Source organism: Copadichromis virginalis, linkage group LG12 (genome assembly GCF_057382275.1).
Source record: "Copadichromis virginalis isolate Kocher_CV1m ecotype Utaka linkage group LG12, C_Virginalis_male_GT1.1, whole genome shotgun sequence".
In the NCBI taxonomy this organism is placed as follows: domain Eukaryota; kingdom Metazoa; phylum Chordata; class Actinopteri; order Cichliformes; family Cichlidae; genus Copadichromis; species Copadichromis virginalis.
In genome coordinates this window covers 35,099,489-35,121,414 of record NC_140629.1, presented here as the reverse complement: position 1 = coordinate 35,121,414, position 21,926 = coordinate 35,099,489, and the positions used below count along the sequence as shown (strand labels likewise).

The window sequence follows — 21,926 nt, the reverse complement described above, 5'->3', positions numbered from 1 at the left end:
TAGAATTACTGTGTGCTTCTATTAGTTCTGGGCATTAATACACGCACAGGGACACAGGCATTAACATGTGGAAAACCCCAGAGCTGAAAAACACGAAAAATAAAATAAAATGTGGCTTATCTAATGGCCATTTGAAGAAGGCTCCTGAGGTGAGTCAGTCGCTACATAATCTCATGTTAAAATGCTCCTTGTCTACTTTATAGTACAAATAAACATGTGTACAGCCGGGTACACAAATGCTTGTGGTCTTAATGGAGATTTTCTCCACTCACAACAAATGTCAGATATGTTAATTGAGAACCACACAATGAGAAAAGTTCAGTAAACTAAAGCCAAATCAAGGTTTAAAGTCAACAAATCGGAAATAGAGTCCAGCTTTTACAGAGAAGAGTTACCTACTGCATTTATTATTATCTCTAGTGTCTAAAAAAGCTTCCTGTTCTGATCTGATAACCTTTCTGTGTTTATATTCCTCGTACAATAGGGGTGTTTCCTTCTCTCGGTTAAGGTTGTCTGCCAGACAATGTGAGCAGTGTCATTGTTGGCTGATTGACAGCAAAATCTTCACACAGCCTATTTTTAGTTGACGAGCTTGCAAATTTTCCAAGCCGTGTCAAGTTTCTGTCGGTCACAGAGATTAAAAGTTGACAACACTTTCTTGTGTCACGGTGAACTGCCATGGGCCCAGTGCAAATGGTCTTGTACAATAATCTTTGCACACGTGTGCATTTTTGTTTTCTGTTGCATTTCATGTTAAACTGTTTTATGAGTGTCATTGGACTTTTTAAGCAACGTCTGCAAACTTTGGTAAACTAGATCCAATAAAATGATGTGTCCCACGTGAAGTGGGGCATGTGGTCACCCTACTTTGCTGGGTTGGATCAGACTCTGTACACTGGAGTCACCTCCACTTCACATAATGTATATCCTGTCCACAAAAGATGTTCCAGTGGATGACTTCTGCATATTAGCTATTGCCTCCCTAATGTGTATGTGTGTGTCATATTCCATTTTTCCTGGAGCCATCTGTGATGAGTTGATCCAACCTTGCATTTCATTCCATCTTTAGTCTGAGAAAATTCCCTGGTGTAAATGTGAATGTGGGTGGTTATCTGTGTCTCTGTGTTAGCCCTATGATCGACTGATGACCTGTCCAGGGTGTATCTTGGAAAAAGATGGATATATGAGCAGATGAATGGACATTCCCTTCCCCCGGGCCTGCATGGTTATTTTATCTAGACTGGATCAGAGGAATGCCCTTCAGGATGCTCTCTTCCAGAAACCAGGCTCAGCATAGAGATAAGATGCTCCCAAATTTTGCAACCTTACTGAATAAATAGGGCACTGTGTGAACTCACTGTAATTATCACAGATTTTAATTTGTTTTTTTGTTTTTTTTGATCAAATGGGTAAATAGGGCAAAGGAGAATTGCAATGTTACAACAGTTTCCTTTACCGGAGTCTGACCAACTTACTAAGTGTATGTCATCTGTGCCTTAATGTGACACTGTGGGAACCAAATGAACAAAGACACAGTCATACACCTGTGCGCTCACCTGCACACACGTACACACCTACAGTAAATATTTTATTGCTCTTAAGACATCTGTGAATCATATATACACAACAGTCAACAAACACACACACACACACACTTCAATTCAATTCATTCCATTCAGTTTTATTTATATAGCACCAAATCACAACAGCAGTCGCCTCAAGGCGCTTTATACAGTACAGTAGATCGTACAATAATAGATACAGAGAAAAACCCAACAATCATATGACCCCCTATGTGCAAGCACGTTGGCGACAGCCGGAAGAAAACAAACACACACACACACACACACACACACACACACACACACACACACACACACACACACACTCTTGGAATCCCTGACAGAAACCGACATTCCAGCTCATCAAACTGTCATCCTGCTCTGAGGTGACGCCATGTCTTCTTCTTCTTCTTCTTTTTTAAAAGGCTTTAACTTTTAATCACCTCAGTAGTCACTCACAGTGCTATAGCTGAATCTATCACCTCAGCCTTTAGCCACATCTCTCTGTGTGCTTGTCTGTCTAAATATGGCTCTGTTTAGCTCAGTCATGCCAGCTGAGTGAGGTTTTACAGCTCCATTGAGGTCATAAGTTAGTGTGCTTTTAAAACACCTGTGACAAAAATGTCACATGTCAATGTTTAATGAGTCTATTGATAGTTACTAACAGCTTGCCATGTTCCTCTTTGTTTCTTCTTTGAGATTACGTCGCATGACCTCATCAATAAGCTTGAGTGTACAATTTGTGAAAGATTTTTTGTCCTCTCTGTAAACATCAAACACAAACACACTACGTAAGTGTATTCTATGATAGTTTATGATGCTTGTGAATTTATTATATGTATGCCCGATCTTATCTAAACAAAGCAAATTGTACTTTTACAATTTCACACAGAGCACTAGACCTGCTCTGCTTTTCCATGTCTTTCATCTATATACCGTTACAATGGTAGGTGTTCATACTCAACCTGAAGTTTCACACAACAAGGTCAGTGTATATACAAATACTCTGTACGAGCCAAAAGCTCATGCTTCAGATTACATGCCTGGTTTCAGACAGTTTTTGTCTTACTCTTCACATCACTGACAGGGGATGACCTTAATATGGGAATCTCAGTCACTTGAACACTATAACGTGAAAAAGGTATTTCAACAGGTGACCTTCTTTTACACTTGACAAAGCGATTGGACTCAATGTGTCTGTATTTCCTCAAGGGCTGTTTGGATATCTTACATTTTGTTCCTGTTAAAGGTGCCAAATAAAATCAGCAACAAAACACTTCTGCAGCAGTCACACAGGCACACTAACTCACTCAGCTCGGCTTGTTTACATGATTTATGGTATATTGTGGTAAATGCTGGCAGACTGGGGTAGACCTGCAGCACAGACTTGATGCGATTATTAGCTGCAGGGGGTTATAAATGCATTTGTGCACTGGTATACATGCTCCACGATCTGCTACTCCAAACCGACAGTGTGTTGACCTGCTGACGTGAGGTGATGCACATGCTCATATTGCTGAATGACACGATGAGCTCATGCACTCACTAATTTTATGAGATCATATGCAGAGACATGTAAAACAGCAAGACACAAATGCTAAATATTACGAGTCCATACTGACATCATCTTCTTGAGGCAGATGTCTTCTTTCTGTCGTTTCTTGAGGCCGTTTCTTCTGACTACTAATGTTTTGAATGTCTAGACTGAATGTGACGGTTTATGATGGTTTTCGTGTTATTTGTGCTGTTAAGTTATCATTAATTTCCCCAGTCACATAGAATCTCCTCTTGGAAAGAAGTTTAATATCATGAAATTACAATTCATTACCTTTTTTAAGCTAAATGATTAAACATAACACATTTGCTTTAATTAAATGGTAAATGGTCTGTATTTGTATAGCGCTTTACTTAGTCCCTGTGGACCCCAAAGAGCTTTACACTACATTCAGTCATCCACCCATTCACACACACATTCACACCAATTACGATTTTAAAACTGCTTTTTGCACAAAGCTTTGTACAAATATTTGCATTTACGCTCTTTATTTTATTTAATTTTAGCAGTTTTCTCTGTGCCACTGGTCAGTTTTCGTTTTTGTAGCATAATCTTCCAGTCTAAAGTTCAAAAGGTAATCCAAGTTAATGCAGAATATAAATTATATATAACGACATCAACACTGTATCAGAGAAATCAGCTGGTGTTACAACTCAACACAAGTAGACATACCGGGCATGTGCCAACACATCTACTTTCTCACAGTGATACCAGCCAGTCGCGTATTCCACCTGACAGTCTCAGACTTGTGTGTGTTTGTTATAGCAGCCTGCGTGGGCTGATTGAGGGATTACCCATGAGTCAGTGACTCAAAGACCCCTGTGCTCACAGTAAACACCCACACAGGCATTGCTCAGTTTACCTCACATAGCAGTTAGAGTGAAGATTGGTTTGAAAATGCCTCTTGCAACAATGATCAGTTTCGGAGCAGAGAACAGGTCAAACCAGAAACATGTCATCATACAAAGAGTTTTTACTGCACACCAGTGGTGAAACAAGCACTCACATACTTTTAGTCACATGCATTGAGTAAAAAATACATTATCTTTTAAGCATAACACTAACGGAAAAAGGTACTGTAAGGCATGGTCGTATTTATGGAGGCATTTGCATAAACAATTTATTCTTTATTTTAAAAAAGCAGATGATGCGTGTTAAAATGAGTGTAGCAAACAAATTACGGATGGTGCTGCTATATAAAAATACACTCTCTGAATAAATACGTACTTTTTACCACAGGGTTACACACTCAGACAGAAATATTCACAAAATAGTTACAATTATTTGAAATGTTAAAATGTAAGCCTTTGACTGAACATTATTATTTACAATAGGTCATCCTGTGTCTTTGCCGGGCACTACTGATTTGCTTCAAGTCTTTGTGCCACATTGTACACCATGTAAGCTTAGGCCTTTCTCATTTCTGTTTCTCTTCTGGTGACATCTGTTTCATGCTTTCGTCCTTCTCCACATTTCCTTGTTTGTAATGTGGTCACACCAGTTTAACTTTGAGATCTGCCTGACACATCTTCAGTGGAAAATATTACCCTTCTTATCAGTTTTGACTGTACTCATCCACGTTTCACTGTCCCACATAACTGCTGTTGTCGAGCTGGAGTGTCATCTCAGTGGCGGTGACAGAACAGGTGGAGCACATTCTTTGGAAACCACCACTATCCATCCCCAATCAAACTAGCATGTAGAAATGTTTTCAAGAGGAAACCATCTCCACACAGTATTCGAACTTAACCTTGTCTGTGTGGCTATTCCTCTCTTTTACCCTTTTCTCATTCACTCTGTTCGCATTTAGTGACTTTGTCCTCCATCATGCCACCACACACTCCACCTGTGTCTCTGATCCTCGATCCACTGTTTGAATCCTCCAGGGCTCCTCCCCTGTCCATCCTTGGGATGTGCCTAGGCTCCCATCACCAGCCTCAAGTTGACACACTGCTGGATCTGGGCATTGGCTCTCAATTACTGTAAAATAAGTTTTTATTTCATATAAAGAGAGTATTGTATGTTAACACTTAATTATTGATCAAAAAATGAACAGTGTATTTGCCAATATCTTGTGAATCCACAGAATGACAATTTTAAATTCAAATTCAAAGAACAAAGTTCAACTAAAGTTCAACACTTTCTATAAATGCCTATTTAAATTCCCCTTATTTGTGGTTAAAACATGTATGGACATCTTGTATAAAATAGCCATTTAGCCATAAACCCATAACGACCCTTCGCCCAGACACGAGTAAGTGCTCTACACTAATTTTTACTGATCTGCATCAAATTCAGTCATAAAGGAGACTTTGTAGTGACTTCTGAAAGATAAAGACATTAATGTAATGATTCATTTATCAGTGCGTGTCAGTGTACTCAAACTAACCTGTGCAGGTGTGTGGCTCCTCTGTGTAGATCTGCAGGAAGACGAGCACAGACAGGAACAGAAGACAGCGACAGGCCTTGTCAGGAGCTTCCCTGAGTGGGGGCCTCCTGCTCTGAAAGGCTGGATACAGGACCCGACGGGGACGGCGAAACCGAGTTGGAGAGGGAGGTGGAGAAGAAGAGTAGGATGTTGTCAGGGTACTGGATTCTTCCAGAGGCCCCAGGGCAACAGGCACAGGTTTGCAGCAGGAAGAGAAAGGCATTGTCGACCCTTAAGCTTCTTCTTTGTCCTGCTAGTCTTATGTTTCAGCTTCTCTGTGCTTTGGTATTCTGATCTTAATACCTTTATATTATTATCAGGAAGTCTCTATTATAAACAGCTCCTGCTTCTCTTTGTCAGACTTCAGATAGTTTTTGCACGCAGCATATGCATCTGTTTTGCCCTATCTATCTTCATCACCAGTCTGGTTCTAGGTCTGAGTTTGAAGCACACACTCTTTAAATATGTGCAGAGTAGGTGTTGTCAGTCTGCCTTTGGCCAGTTGGACGCCACCCACCTCGGGAATTATTGTTGTTAGGAGTTAAGATTATTTTTGGATGCACGCAAACTCCTTTCCCCCCCAAGGAAGCTTTTCTGCCTCCTCCTCCCTACAAATCCCTGCTGTAGGAAAAATCCATGGTGCAGCTGCATTACCACCTCAAGTCAGAAGGCAAAGTTGAGGATTGCTGGCTCAGTTAAATACTCTCCATCATCACCATTCTGCCATGAAGTTTAATGAAATGTGTCTAACAGTGTCTTGTTGATAATACATTTGACTGGGGCCTTACACACGGAACATTTTTACTCACGGACTCAACAGGTCCACGTATAACGCCACAATTCCTTAGAAGGAGCTTTATTTTTCAGAAGGATTTTTATCTTTGGTTTTTACATATCATCACTGGCGGATATGTTCCTTCGGCAGCACGAGCAAAACATCTTCTGGAGCTCCAACTAACTGATTTTTATCAAATAAAAGTACATTCAAGTCATGTTTTATGGTCAGCCTCTGCAATAAAGGTGAATGCCACAGAAAAAAGATGCACAGTAGACAAGCACACAATTCTAGAGCTCAAAGAGTAAAGCTACAGGTTTCCTCACCTCTCCTTGCGTGTGGGCTGAACTTGTGTCTTCCCTCTCTCCTCAGGCTTTGACCACAGAAATTTGCTGAAATTTCTGGAATGTATTCAGGGTGCTTTGATTAGCTTCTTGTCTGTATTTTTGCACGCGACACACAATATATCATCAAATGCATTACAGTAAAGCTGCAGAGTCATTTATCCCAAAGTGCTGCATGCAACAGGCAGTGAGTGGACACCGACTGTCATGCAGTGATTCCACTAATTTTGACATTATAAGTCGCATGCACTTGAAAGGCTGTTGTAAGAAAGACAGACTTTTTGCTTTTCTCTTCATTTACAGCTTCTTTGTGTGCTGTTAAAACTCGCAAACAGTTAAATCTCAAGTTGCCTCACAGAGCCTCAAATCCTTCAAACATTTCATAATCCATATGTTCTTATTTATCTGCTTCTCCAGTCAAGATTGTATTGATTACTGTGTTCTGTATTATGATGAATCAAACACATTCGCAAAGGCTCTTAAGTGATGACTTTGTATTTGCAGTTGACATGTATTAGATGTGCTGGTCTTCTGTCGGGTTCTTTTGATAAGCTGTAGTTAAACAAAAACATGTTTTGATGTTACTGTTATGGTTTTGAACTAATCGCTCATTTTGAACTAATCACAATTTTAAATGAACATTTTATATCATAAATTCTTAAAATTACTCAAACCATGACACATAATCAATCTCATATTTTGGAGCATTTATTGGAGTTTTAATCTGTTTATTTAGTATGTTAATTATATCTAGTTTGGGTTTAGTATGTCAAGTCAAAATCAATGTGTGGTCAACGCATCCTCAGTAGCATCCGTTGTTTCAACTTTCCAGTTTTAAAATCTCGAGAACACGCTATGCAATCAGAAGAAATATTTTCCAAGCTTGGAAAAAGGGTAAATCCGAGGAGCACGTGAGCGTAAGCTGTGATTCACTTAGGGAGTGTCAGTGGTTCAAGCCCTGACCAAAGGGAACAAATATTTCACTCAAGTATTGTCCTTTAGCCTATTTATATTAAGACTCATGTAATCTTTCTGTCCCCACCCAAAGCTCATGTTTGATCCACAAAGAAAGTGAAAAGGATATAAAAGACAAAAGAAGAAAAATACTGTTGAAATCCTTTTGCTGTGGTTGCAGTTAGTTGCATCAATTTTAGACTGACAATAAAAAGCAACAAAGATGTAAGATGTTAACACACTCAGCTGATCCCACAGACCACAACTGTTCAATGACTGTTAACATTAGGGTAAAATAATATAAAAATACATTTATAAATATTATTTTACAATAAACACTGTAATAAAACCAGCACCTGTATAGGTAGATAAAAAAATAAAACGTAACAGCTTTTGTCATCAGCATTGTTTAGTGTGCGCAGGAACGTAGCGTAAGACAAAGCTCATGTGCACGCGTTGTGCTTTGGAAGCATTAACGTCACTCTTTTGTTCACATAATATAGCAGGTAAAACATTCTACGGTGAATGGTTCACACGTCACACAGTTGTGTGAACACACACTACTGTGGCAAATTTAGTGTTTTCCTAAAAACAAGAAGCACTCTGAAAACACAAACCTCCACCAAAGCAGGTCAACTCTGGACAGTATTTACTTTTAAGCGACTAGTAGCCTACTACACTTTGTGTATATACATTTTATTTTCTTAGGTTTTTTTTTAAAGTGTACTTTGTACAGAAAAAATCCAATGAGGCTAGCATGCTAGATGTTGAAACATAATTGACAATAGGCATTGATTTGTTAATAGCTGGACATGAATAACTTGAGGTTGTGATATATTATTATAGGCAGCTTGTTCTCTTTCTCTTGAAAACACTTTCCTTAGAGATGTAACACATTTCAACGTGAATGTTAATCATCGCGTTCTCCTAGTTCAGATATAAACTTTTAGAGAAACCTTACTCAGAAACGGTAAATGGGTGGTGGTAATGGTAATGGTAAATTAATGTTAATTGCAAAGACTCCTTAGTTACATGTTTTGGAAAATTACATGTGGGTATAAAACAAAGAGAAAAGCAGAAACCAATATTATAAATGGCACGGAAAACTACAGACTGTATGAACTGTACAAACTATATGAAGACCTGGGTCTGAATCTACAATAATATAAAATCACATTAAATTGGACTTTCTATAGTTCTGTATTCATGTTCTGTTTCTTATGTTATATCATGGCTTTTTTGTTGTCTGAAAAAGGGCAAAATGTGATTTATTTGTATTTGAAGTTTAAAAGAAATAAACTAAAGGGACAGAGCCACAATAATTTTGATTTAAAAGTAATAGAATTGTGACACACAGCAGGATTAAACAATTTAGAAAATGGGATCTTTATCATAACCCAGCATCTAACAAGGCATAAATTTATTCATTCGTTGTTTGTCGGGTTTGTTTGTTTTGTTTTTTCAAATTACTGAAAGTGTCGTGATTCAAGGAGCTTTCTGCTTAAAAGAAACCAAACAAGTTCTGGTAAAAACTGCGTTCGTTTTTCCATCTAACTTTGTAACACTAAAATGCAAAAGAAGGATGACGTGTAGGAGATGCCCCCATCGTACGCTCAAATGCTCTTGCCCTCAAGGCTAAACCCACCGGAGGAGATTTAATGCCTCACATCCTTTACCACAAATACATCATTTTTATGATAAAGCACGCTTACTAGTGAATACTAAAACTCAGTTGCCTAATAGCATATTCTTCAGCGCAGGAACACACAGGCACGCATTCCAAAGATTCCACTCCATTCAGGTGGTTTATCTAGGAAAAGGGATCCTGGTGCGGTGGGATTACCAGAAAGTCTTTGTGTATCAGAGGGGATGCGATTGGCACAGACAACCAATACTTCCTCCCCTTCATTCTTATTTTAATCCTCCATGTTTGTCAGCAGCCCTAATGCTGTTTGATGCTTCAGACTCAGCTACACATCGTTTGTACTGGCATGGAGACGGAATACCTATCTCCTGGTTCATACCTGAGAGGAAAAGGCTCGGCCTTTGGGCTGCAGGAAACAAAAGGTTAAGGCAGGTTAGCGCTTGAAAATCAAAGTTATTACAGCCTAATGCTACAGACAAATATTTCCCTGAGCAGTAATCACAGGAGCTAACACCCTGCCCAAAGAATTCAGCTTCATTATTTAGCTTTTGTTTCGAAAGAGGGAAATTCCAGTTTCAATTCATCTAAATTGTGAAATGGGCCTCGTTCCAACTCTTCTTATAATTGGTTTAAAATGTAGGTGGATAATAACTTCATCCAACAAGATTATGGTTTGAATATCAGAACATTTCTACCTCCTCTAAATGAAACCCTCTCAATTTAGTGCCAAACTCGCAGCCTAACCAATTTACCTAACCAATTTGAGCTAAGTTTTATCCCTCAGACCACTGAAGCCATGTAAAACAAAGAGAGGCATCCAAAAAAATAATAATTAAAAAGAACACACAGCCTACTTTGATCTTAAGGGGGGCTGGACCAGTGAAACTCTCCTTTCTGTAAATGTAAAGAAGTTTAACTATGCATTTAGTCCCTGAGATATCTTACAGTATGGTACACCTCAGTGTTTCTGCATGATAAATGTGTAAATTCAATTTAAAAGTTCTGTTTCTCATTGCCCAGTTGTTTATCTGCTACTTAATTACGTTGGTGTGATATGCATGGCCACGAAGGAGGTCTTTTTCGGTAGGAAACTTTATAAATCATATGCAAATACAGTTAAAATTCCAAGATTTATACCTTTACTCCTTTACATTTTCCAAAGCTGGAAATGTGAGTGGGCCAGATTGGAGTCTTTGCCAGGTCAACTTTGGTCCCGGGGTCTGTTTGATGGCCGTGGTCTGAACCCAACTGGTCCTCACAAAGATAACTGCAACATTATTACTGTGGTGTGATTAGGCAACATCTGTAAACATTGCGTCCTTTTTATAAGCAGGGCATGTGAGAGATGCAACTGCATTACATTCATGCAAGGGCCTACTTTACATGTACTTTACAGAGTGCACCTCTATTTACAACATTTTCCTGCAGTGAATAACTTGAAAATATTGTAATTATTGTGGGAACATCTAAATGTTTCTGAGCTGAGATAAGCGAGCAGCATTCTAGTATCCTAACAACATCAGTGGCATTCAGGATGTTGTAAATGGTAAAGGTCAGGTGTAATTTGAGTTGGTAAGTGGTTTCTAAAGGTTTTGTTCTTCTTTGTCATGGCAGTTAAAAGGTATCCGTTTATATTTGTTCCAAAAGCACAACCTGTAATTTAAAGGCTAATAATAATAATCGCAGCACCAAGTGGAATTTATCAGCGAGCACACTGGGTTTCAATTGAACAGCCTGTCCGTATTTGACTTTATGGTGTTATGACAACTGATGAATGCTCCACCTCCACCACCGCCACCACCTGCCACTCTTTAAATTTGCAAACATCCACCACAATCCTCTAGAACAATTCCTAAAGGTTTTTTCGTTTAAAGTAATTTAATAAAATTCTACTTTAGAGAGTTAGATACCCATGGCCTCATGCTTTAGAGCAGTGTGATTGGATTTACTGACTAAAGGAAAATTAAACTGAAAACGTAAATGTTTGATGGCGCTGACTTTCCATCTGTTGCCAGGTAAAACTGTGTTACTACAGCAAGCAAATGAGCCAGTCTCATGCGCTTCATGTCTTTAAATCTCTTTGTGATATTGTCAGCCAGTCAACACAAAATATGAGACTAACTGGAGGAGGAGCAGAAGCTGATTGCTGTGTTCAGCAACACTTGGTGTGCTTTTAGGTTTAATTACCGGCTGCCATGACAACTGGGAAACAAACAGGTAGCATATTCACACACAGATTGGTAAAAACATTGTTTAAGCAGCTATTTCGATGTGTGCCTCTCCCGTGCTCAGCAGCCCGAGGCCTGCAGCAGATCACGTTCTCGTCTCTCATTCTTTTTATCTGTTGTTGCTGCAACTAGGACACAAACTCTAATGTTAATAGGACAGGGTTAAGGTTTAGGTGCTCTTACTGTGGCAAAGTTCAGGAGTAGTCAAGAATTAAAATATTGGTAATCAAAGGACAAGGAGAGAGGTATAAAGCTGGCTGTTGTAGCCAAAGATGGTTTGGGACCAGCAAATACCAGAAAACAAAAAATCTTTGCATAAACATGGAGACATAACTGTCACTGCAGACAGTCCTGGCTAAAGGTTTTAATATTGTGAGATATGACAAGGCATTACATGCAAGGATAATGAAGATTTTTGTATGTTTTCTGTACGTGCGTGTTTGCTCGACTCACATTAAATTTAATATGCAAATAATCAGTGATTATTTGCCAAGAGGAAGAACTCAAAAAGTTTTTTGCATCTTGCTGGAATAATTGATAACTTATAATTCATTGGAAAAAAAAAAGAATGAACCTTTTCTGAGAGTTTAATTTGTCTAAAGTTTCTATGAAATATCTTAGTGCTAGAGTTGTAGTTTTTCACAAAAGGAAAATATATTTTTAGAAAATGAACTCACGACTCGTGTCGTGAGAGCTGAATGTCTTAACCTCCACACCCTCACTTTCCACCACAAGCTGTTTTGTCTCTCTGCTCATGTCTTCCACCATCTAATCCTTTCCCAGTGAGGAAACATATCCATCTCACTTTTCGTGCAAAGAGCACATTATTTTATTTTGAGAGCATCGTCCTCCCAGGGGCCGATGCAACAGAGAAAAACAGACAATAACACAGAGACAGCTGAGTTACAGTATGCCGGCCTCGGGCTGAATATCTGTGGGTGGTGGAGGTAGCGTGCAGGACACTTCACAGGTTATGACAATGTGCATAGGAGAAACCTCAGCAATGATTATGATTGATTGTACCTGAAGGTATGCAAACACAGGTGTATGCTGGGTTTGAACTCTGTTCGAGTCACACGCAGCTAACCAAACATTTTACTTTTATAAGGTCTGACTGAATATTGGAATTGATATTTTTACTTTGTGCCAAAAGAAAGATCGTGCTCAATCTTCAGAAACTGAAAACACATAATTAGTTCTAAATAATATAATTAGATATAATTAGTTTGCCCAGCTGTGGTTGTCATATTGTAACATAGCTACTGAGGTCTGTTATTTAATTAAGTAGTAAGTAGTAGTCTTCATATTAGGATTTTTATGAGACTTCACGCTTCGTTACATAGAAACTTGTAAACATCACATTCACTTTTTAAAATGTACGCCTACTGTTTCCTGCAAAAGACCAAGGATCAAGGTTATTATAGTTTACCAACTGAAATAATTTTGTAAACCTAACTAAAACAAAATCATATCACCCAAAAAATCAAATACCCTAAGTTTTAGTATTTGTTAATTTTGACTTCGGATGTCTACAAGCTTGCGAGTCAACTTCAAAAAACTAAATGAAGACTAAATATTTTCAAACAATAAAAACTACACTGGAAACATAACCCGAAACCAAGAAATGAAAGAAATTAAACTGAATCAAAGTCACAAATTCAAACAAGTGATATGAAAAAAAGAACAAAGTAAATGAGTCATTGAGATCAACTTGATTTTGTGAACTTTGTGTGTCTGTTTGAGACCAAACAGAGTAATTAGAGAAACATTTTGGTTTGGCAGCCACATGTTCAGGGAGCACCTCTATTTGCAGGTATCAATAGATCCGTGGGTTGGACGACTCTCATGGTGCGTCTTTTGTGTTGAGGGATTTTGTCAGAACTGAAGAAGAGGAAAGAAAAAAAAATCTACTGACTGATAAAAACTTCTGAAGTCTTCATGTAACCTTTCATCAACCTCTGCTCTCTGTACAAAAGGTGAACAATGCAGTAAAACTGTCAAGGCTAAATTATATACACACATATTCAGTGGCAGTGAAGTGTTCATAACTCCTTCCTCTGTTGCGATGCATCTGCTGTGACTGCATAATTTGAAGGTGTAGTTACGCTTTAAAAGCCCACAAATGTAAGCCTGTTGATAGTCAGAGACCATGCATTTGTGTTCTTTACCTCACAAAGCAGTACTGAGCTTTTGTCATGGGGAGTAATGCGATCAAACCCAGAGCAGACTGACTGTCAGCCAACAGACAAGCATGTACAGCTCTGCAGCTTGAGAGGTGCTGTGTTTCCTCTGCATGTGCAAGGTGGCTCTGTAGACAGATAAGAAGCTCAGGAGCATGAAAACTAAGGGCAGTAAACAGTTATCAGTTACAGTGATTATAAGTGTCTATAAAACCATGCAATTAGTAATTAGGTGCTTCAGGATAATCCCAATACATATAAACAATGATATAAATGACTAAACTAAACTAAAAAAACAAACTAAAATATAATATATAAAATAAATCAGTTATTATTATCACAATAACTGTATAACTGGGCATTGTTGCTAGAATTGCTAGATTTCCTTTCAGATAATTCATTAATCTCATTAATGTGACTACTAAATTTGTAAACTGAAAATCAACTTTGCAAATAAACAAACGAAAAACAAACTGAAGTCTTAAATGAACCATAACAACCAGCAGACTATATATACATTTGCATTTAGAGCAAATACATCAAGCGCTGAATATTTCAAGCGGTCCCTGAATGCAGCGTATCCTGGCAACAACTAACATCGTTTCTCTGTGCTATTTGAAAATGTGCTGTTAAAGGAGTGGAGATAAAACACAGCACCAACAAGTTTATCGTAAAAAAGGCGGAAAAATCAGCAACTATGGCAGATGAGACAGTTCCTGCTGACAGAGACAAGGCTTTATATTTGACACAAATTCAGTTCTTAGATAAGGAGCTGGAAAGGTAAGAAACCATTGCTCTATGTTGCTGCTCCTCTGTTGATAAACAAATCAGCTCTGTAGTTAAGGGATCTTTTTATCATTTGCGGATTTTAGCCAAAGTCAAGTCTCACCTTTGCAGGAACGATCTAGAAAGAGTGGTCCATGCTTTTATTACTTCACGGCTAGACTACTGCAATTCCCTCTATGCTGGCCTAGATCGTTCCTGTCTACATCGCCTTCAACTGGTGCAGAACGCTGCCGCTCGCCTGTTGACCGGTTCAAAAAAAAGAGACCACATCACTCCGGTTCTCTGCTCTCTCCACTGGCTCCCAGTTGCCTTTAGGATTGATTTTAAAATCTTATTGCTGGCTTTTAAGGTTTTAAATGGCACTGCACCTTCTTACCTGTCAGAACTCCTCAGTACTTATCGCCCCAGGAGATCTTTGAGGTCAGCCGACCTGATGCTTTTAGATGTTCCCAGGTATAAATTAAAGACAAAGGGAGAGAGGGCGTTTGCTGTGGCTGCACCCAGACTGTGGAACAGTTTACCTCCTCACGTCAGACTCTCCAAAAGCCTAGAAACTTTTAAAACCGCTCTTAAAACTCACCTCTTTTCATTGGCTTTTAGAAAGGTTTAATTTATTTGTTTTATATATTTTATTTTATTTTTATCAGCGAGGTGTTATTACGAAATTGTGTTCTATTGTATTTTTATCTGTATTTACTGTACAGCACTTTGGTCAGCCTTGGTTGTTTTTAAATGTGCTCTATAAATAAACTTGACTTGACTTGACTTGACTTGTTGGGTAAACGACTTTTAACATAACACAAAAATGGTAAATGGCCTGCATTTGTATAGCGCTTTTCTAGTCCATAGGACCCCAAAGCGCTTCACACTACATTCAGTCATTCACCCATTCACACACACATTCACACACTGGCGATAGCAAGCTACATTGTAGCCACAGCTGCCCTGGGGCGCACTGACAGAGGCGAGGCTGCCGGACACAGGCGCCACCGGGCCCTCTGACCACCACCAAAAATGTCCCAAAACTTTTAAACACGTGATTATAGAACAGCTTCATAGGTTACATGTATCTGTGTGTGCTTCATCAGCTTTTGGATCAAATGGCAGCTATGTTGTGACTGACTGTTTTTATCTTGAAGGTTTCTACAGTACCAGCTACTAATAACATGGTGCCTAACTGCTATGCAATTCTTCTTACATGTGATTTTAAAAAAATCTGAAAGACATTAAATTAAATTAAATAGTGACAACAAACAGCCTCAAATCCATAATTTAATTATGAAAGCTAAAAATTCTATTTACTGTAAAATATAGAAGAATAACTTTAGCTGACCTGGGTTTGAATCCTCCGTCTGAATCTGAGCCCGTAGTTTCCTTATGATCTTTACCTCAGGTGTAAAAAAGGAAGCAACATTACAATCCTTTTTCAGAATCAGAGTCAAGAACTTGAAACTTTCTTCAGTGTGGCAATGACATAGCATTTATGCATAAAATAACAAGAAATTTTTCTGTATCACCATCTGAATATGATTAGACCTACATGCAAATTCCAATGACAATACAACACATATTTCACAACAACAAAACTTAACAGCTACATTTGCTATAAATGCAGTCCATCAGCAGAGACTCTATATCTCTATACTGTAAATAAAAGAGTTAGTGAAAACGTGGCGCTTCCAGATGATTTTAAAGCAAAACTCTGAACATGACATGATCTGGACCAGGTTATCTGTTCAGCAAAAGTTACAATGGCAAAAAGATAACCATCTTTCAGACTCTAGGCTCAACTCACCTCCTTAACCTGTCAACCTCACCTCACCCCTCTGTAAGGACCAAGTAAATTTATTTCTTCCTCAATTATAAAATCTTAAAACTTCCTTTTTCACTATTCTGATGTACCAGCTACAGCAGTTTCAGCTCAGCATCTCATATTAGATTCATAAATTCTAAACCCATATGTCCTTTTTTGTACTGCAGGTGTCAGCTCAGATGTGACGAGCTGAAGAAACTGATAGATGACCTCAGAATTTGGTATGGAGCAATGGGGAGGGACAGGGACGATATATGTAATTACCTGACAGACTCCTCAAATGCAGTAGAGAAAAAGGTTGTGGAGCTGAGTAAGGTGTTGGAGCATCAGCAGCAAGCTGACAAAAAGGAAACCGATGAGCTCAAGCTGCATCTCAACCAGCAGAAGGAGGAGCTACAGAAGGAAGTGGACAGACTCAAGTCAAAGAGCACGTTGCAAAGTGAGATAGACGCTGAGTCAGATCATTTATTATTTTTCATCATCTTGTGTTCGGTTAAGTCAGCTGGTCTAAACATGGGGCAGAAGTTGGCCAGTCCATCACAGAGACGCACCACCACATGCCACATGCCCAATTTAGAATCAGCAGTTAACCTAAGATGTGTATCTTTGGGGTGGGGTGAAGGTGGATTAGCTGGACCCACACAGGTACAAGACGAGCACACAAGGCCCAGCCAGTCGGGAGTTTGAAACCAGGAACCTTCTCACTAAGAGGCAACAGTGCTAATGAGCTAGCTGCTGCACCACTGTGCACATTTATAGCCAGACCAGGAGAAAAATATATTAATTTGATTGTGGGTTGAACCTTAAAATTGCTGTTTTAAATTTTGTGTCTGCCTTTTTGAGAGATTTGCAAAAACATCATAACCACAGTGTCCAAACCATGATTTTTGCAAAACCGTTGTTGAGACTGTGTGAAGCTTACACTGGGATGTTTCTAGCTTCCTGTTTTCATTTGCACCTCCTTTCCACCACTCAGAGGAGAAGCTGGACCAGCAGCAGAAGGAGAGGGAGAGGATGACACAGCGACTGGCCTACGTGGAGTTTATTGAGAAGCAGCTATACACTACGAGGGAAGAATATGGAGCTGCCATCGCCAGACTGCAGAAACAATTGGATTTACAGGGGGCAAAGTAAGGTCTAGTGCAGAGTTAAATTCAAGCTACAGTTATAACTGCAGGAGGAGTTGTTCCCTCTGGATGCTGCGTCGACTTACTGAGCCCTGTTCTCCAACAACAGAGTGTTTCAAGACTGTGAGAAACAAGTGTGGAGCTCCATCAAAAATAAAGTTTCAGCAATTGTTGAGGAGGAGAAGATTCAGCACGCAGAGGTGCTTAAAAAAGTCAAGGAGCTTACAGCAGAGAGCATTAAACTCTTGAAAGAGAAATCCATCCTGCAATGCCAAGAGAGTGAACTCTGTCTTGAAGTACAAAACATGAAGAGGGACAGCCACGCAGCTAGCCAGGACATCATCCAACTCAAGGAGGTACGATGTCTGCATAGAAGGGACATAAATGTGCCTGCGTAATTCCTAGAGGTTGTGGTAGCTTGAATTGGTACATCTGCCTTCTGTTTAAAAAGTTGATGTTACATTGCTACATGCAACATACAAGTCTTATTGCTTTTTATTATTATGTAGAATGAGGCATGTGGGAAGATATGTATTGCCTTAAAATATTGTAACACTATTTTAACTGATAACTCGTTTTCATTCTTCATGTCTCCATATTTATCACCCGATTTACAGAAAGAAGATCACCTGTCGAAGAAGTGCCAGCAGCTCAAGGTTCAGCTGAATAACTACAGCCTCTTGCTGGCCAAGAAACAGGACCTGAGGTCTTTACTTCTTTACTTTTTATTTATTTCTGTTTCTCCAAGATTATTTTTTTAACTTCCTGATAGTAGCAACATACAAAAGTTTTAATAGAGACTTTAACAGAGACAGCTTCTCTACAGTCAGATGCTCTACCACTGAGCCACACCCACATTGGGTCAACTTTTATTCTGTGTTATAATTTCAGACAGCAGCTGAACTTGGATTCTGAAGTGTGCAGTCAAAAGAAAGCTGAGGCAGCTCAGCTGGAGGCTGAGCTCCAGGAGGAGATGAGTAGGAGGAGGCAACTCAAGGCAGACATGGAGAAAGCAGCAAACATTCTGAGACCTGCTGTGATGGTAAGAACACAGCCTGACAATAACTATGGCCTTTAGCCATTTGATTGCAGCCACAGCATATCATAATGTTTGTATGGGAGATAGTTCTGTGCTTGGTGGTCCAGTTTGATTGGTATTAATTGAAGACTGCTGGAAATCCTCCCTATGTTCTGCTATTGAGACAGGCATCCAAGAAACCAGGTATCCAGATATTCCACAACAGGTAAAACTCTGGCATGAAGGTATAAATGTTAATTCACAAATGATACAATGGCATCATAAGACATACACAACAATAACGATGGTATCGTGAAACAGTTATTCTGTGTGTGATACGTTAGATTAGGGGCAGGGAACTTCAGGCCTCGAGGGTTTTAGACATGTCCTTGATCCAACACAGCTCATTTAAATGGCTAAATGACCTCCCCAATATGTCTTGAAGTTCTCCAGATGCCTGATAATGAACTAATCTTTTGATTCAGATGTGAGTAAAATTCAGTAATTTGTTGCAAGTTTGTTTACTTCTATTCACATTAACCTCATTCATTTTAGGTGAAATTTTGAGCCACTGTATTGATTATTGTTTTGCAAGAGGCAAGATTTCATATAAATCTTTCACCTAACTAAGATGTAATTTGCCAACTACTGGTGAGTGCTTTGATTTTTTCTGAACACAAAAAGAAACTCAAAATTCTAACACTTTCACATTAGGTGGCCTAGGGTGAAGTGAACACTATTAACTGATTAGCCTTATTGTCTTTTAACGCTATAGTATTATGAGAACAAAATATTATTTTGTGACTTACCCGCTAATGTGTACACTGTCTCATCCACCGAGATAATGGTTTTGTTCTCTGTCCTCTGAAGGGCTTAGAGAAATTCTCTGAGGCTCAGGGGAAGATCCAGAAGCTGCGTGAGATCCTGGAAAGCAACACATCCCATGGAACAGAGTCCGCTCTTTATAATTCCCCAGAGAAGAGCAGTCGAGGGCAGAAACTGCAGACATCTGGCCCCAGAACAGTCAGGTGCTTGGAAACACTTTGCCCGGTTTGTGTATGTTAGTGTAATGAGTCGTGAAAATGGTGGCCTGATATCTGCTGAAAGCTGCCAGGTTCTTCATAGCAGTGAACTGGATCTTTGCCCGACTGAGGCCCATGAGAGCCAGATTATCTCCCAGTTGGCCTCAAAATAGTCAAAAAACAATGTACGCCTCTATAAATAAGCTTTTGCTTAGTTGCTGTGACTTTTGTTTTGGTTTCAAAAACACCATGATATGTTTTTTTCTCAAAAAGAAAAGATAAAGTGCTAAGGTAAAGTAGAAAATGATAACACGCAAAAAAATGTTAATTAATAACAACAGTCCTGTCATTCTATTTGTCCTCAGCCCAGAGACTTTGAACCTTGGCACAGATCCACTGTTTTTGTTGAGCCGCTACAGGCCGGGCGATCTTGGCTTCTTACCTCGACCCAGATGGAGGTACGTCTCTGGTGCAGGACATCAGTCCACCAGCAGCCAGCTGCCACTGGCTTACAGTGTATTAGATGGAGGAGTTGTATCTATGAAGCGCCTTGAGGCGACTTTTGTTGTGATTTGGCGCTATATAAATAAAATTGAATTGAATTGAATTGAATTACAGGGAGATGGCCACAGGTCGTTCAGTGGTGCTTTTAGGTAATCTCAGTCTCTCACTGAATGTGCTCCTGTGGCTAGCCAACATGTCATGGAGTGGGTGGGAGGTATTATTCAGCATTGTCTTTATCTTGGACAACATTCAACACCACCTTAAGGGAATCCAGCTCCATCCCCACAACATTACTGGCCAATCAGTTTATTGAGTCTTTTTTTGGTATCTGCGACACTGAACCTGCTCCCACAGCATGCAACAACATAGAGAATAGCACTAGCCACAACTCATAGAAAATCCTGAGCATTGTCAGACAGATGTCGAAGGACCTCAGCCGCCTCAGAAAATAGAGACGACTCATCATCATTGATCAGCAGGCAGCCGTTTGCTGAGAAAAAACTCTTACGAAAGGGAATAAAGTGGAGCATTAGGGAGTTCAACATCCTCAGTATGATTTTGGAGTGGGTAGAGGACAAAAACAGAAGTAAAAGGAGTGTGAGATTAATTAGGTTGTTGGTTGTGATGTCATTTCTCAATAATATTTTTGTGCCTCTAAGAATTAGAAGTGCTAAAAAAGAAACTGTGCGGTTGGATTTTGTTTCATTATGCTTCTTTATAAATCTCTCAGGAAACCCGGCTGTCACAAGGCATTGACCGCAGCCTCTGATGATAGGTCTAACCCATCTGACCTGGCTTCTCGGGACACTCATGCAGAAGCAGGACCCTCCACCTCATCAGTCTGCTGAACCCAAATCCAGCAAGAAAATAAAAAAACCTAGAATTCTGTTCCTGCATTTCCTCTAAATGCTGATGTATTTGTCTACAAACATACTGACTTGAGAGCACGTTTAAGCATTTAACACGTCCACATCTGTATGTCAGGTCATGTCCACATAAAGAAAAACATCAGCGTTTAAAAATTTGTGTTCGTCTCAGGAATTATTAATGATTAAAGTTTTATTCCCACACGCGTCATAATCTGCACGGTATAGTCATCATCCAAATCTGGCAATTAAACCTCACTGTTGAAGTTTTAATCATACTGGTATGTATGTACGACAGCCCACATAAGCTGATAGTTCAGACGACAACCTGTCTGTGCTCTTAAAAAATCTCACATGGTGTACACTGTTTAAGCTATTTTGGCCTGCATACATTTGCTGCGACCTCTGCATTCCTCCATTTATTTTTTTCGCCAAAGTGCGATTTCACGACTGGATAAAATGCACACAGCCTCAGATTTCACTACAAAAAAATTCCTAGGTGACTCTGAGTGCACAGGAAAGCACATTGAACGGTCAGCAGCAGTGAGTGTTGGCGAGTGATGCAACATGACGTAGCAGCAGTGCTACAGCTGTATGTGTGAGTCTGTTGACTTAGGTCAAACAGGAAGTTGAGGCCAATCTGGAATACCCATACTCACACGCATACACACATACGTATACAAGTCACGAGGCTCCGATACACTTGTGGGTTTTACAAGCTTTTCTGCAGCACACATAGACATAATTAATAGCATAGACATCTGTTTTTAATAAACTGGCTCAACAGTGTTTTTCCTGCAGAGGGTGACTCTCCCCTCACAGTTACATTCACCACTCTGGATCCAAAAGCCAGAGAATTTTACACAGTATGAGTTTATTATTATTCACACACAGTTTTCATGGAAATAGACAGTCATAACTACAATAAAACAGAATTTAAAGTTCTTTAAAAAAAAACTGGAAAATATATTTCTTCCGGCGCCCCCCGTGTGTGGCAGCCTGTTACAGTAGCTCTGCTCGTTCTGAGTTATCTTATATATATATAATGAGTAAAACCATACATTGCACAAATGTTTGCTTCTGTTACATCGGTGTATTTATGAATTTGTTTATTTTCTG

General features: G+C 39.4%; 2 protein-coding genes across 7 annotated transcripts; one reads left to right on the top strand and one right to left on the bottom strand.

The window, feature by feature from the left end:
- Positions 1 to 4,072: 4,072 nt before the first annotated feature.
- On the bottom strand, positions 4,073 to 19,287 carry LOC146697500 (uncharacterized). 6 transcript variants are annotated; one of them, XR_014923406.1, is made up of 7 exons: positions 19,225 to 19,287; positions 15,791 to 15,845; positions 13,660 to 13,799; positions 10,401 to 10,530; positions 6,647 to 6,721; positions 5,507 to 5,626; positions 4,073 to 5,097 (listed from the first exon to the last, which is right to left on the bottom strand). XR_014923406.1 is itself a non-coding variant. In XM_085476278.1 (2 exons), exons 1-2 carry the CDS (start codon positions 5,766 to 5,768, stop codon positions 4,943 to 4,945), a joined length of 417 nt encoding a protein of 138 aa, XP_085332404.1. In that variant the 5' UTR covers positions 5,769 to 6,637; the 3' UTR covers positions 4,073 to 4,942. The 6 variants fall into 6 exon arrangements, 1 of the variants encoding a protein (XP_085332404.1); XR_014923404.1 differs by lacking the exon at positions 10,401 to 10,530; XR_014923407.1 differs by lacking the exons at positions 10,401 to 10,530; positions 13,660 to 13,799.
- On the top strand, positions 14,244 to 20,829 carry LOC146697499 (uncharacterized). Its single transcript, XM_085476277.1, has 9 exons — positions 14,244 to 14,451; positions 16,438 to 16,709; positions 17,247 to 17,400; positions 17,507 to 17,753; positions 18,015 to 18,103; positions 18,289 to 18,439; positions 19,286 to 19,443; positions 19,803 to 19,895; positions 20,672 to 20,829. The coding sequence occupies exons 1-9, from the start codon at positions 14,369 to 14,371 to the stop codon at positions 20,787 to 20,789; spliced, it is 1,365 nt and encodes a 454-aa protein (XP_085332403.1). The 5' UTR covers positions 14,244 to 14,368; the 3' UTR covers positions 20,790 to 20,829.
- Positions 20,830 to 21,926: the final 1,097 nt, after the last annotated feature.

Bases quoted from the DNA above. Each gene is read 5' to 3' on its own strand.
- LOC146697500 (XM_085476278.1), bottom strand. From the start codon at position 5,768: ATGCCTTTCTCTTCCTGCTGCAAACCTGTGCCTGTTGCCCTGGGGCCT. The intron at 5,098-5,506 runs GTTAGTTTGAGT...CTTATTTTACAG, and splicing joins GGAGCCACACACCTGCACAG to TAATTGAGAGCCAATGCCCA.
- LOC146697499 (XM_085476277.1), top strand. From the start codon at position 14,369: ATGGCAGATGAGACAGTTCCTGCTGACAGAGACAAGGCTTTATATTTG. The intron at 14,452-16,437 runs GTAAGAAACCAT...TTTGTACTGCAG, and splicing joins TTAGATAAGGAGCTGGAAAG to GTGTCAGCTCAGATGTGACG. The intron at 18,104-18,288 runs GTCTTTACTTCT...TTATAATTTCAG, and splicing joins GCCAAGAAACAGGACCTGAG to ACAGCAGCTGAACTTGGATT.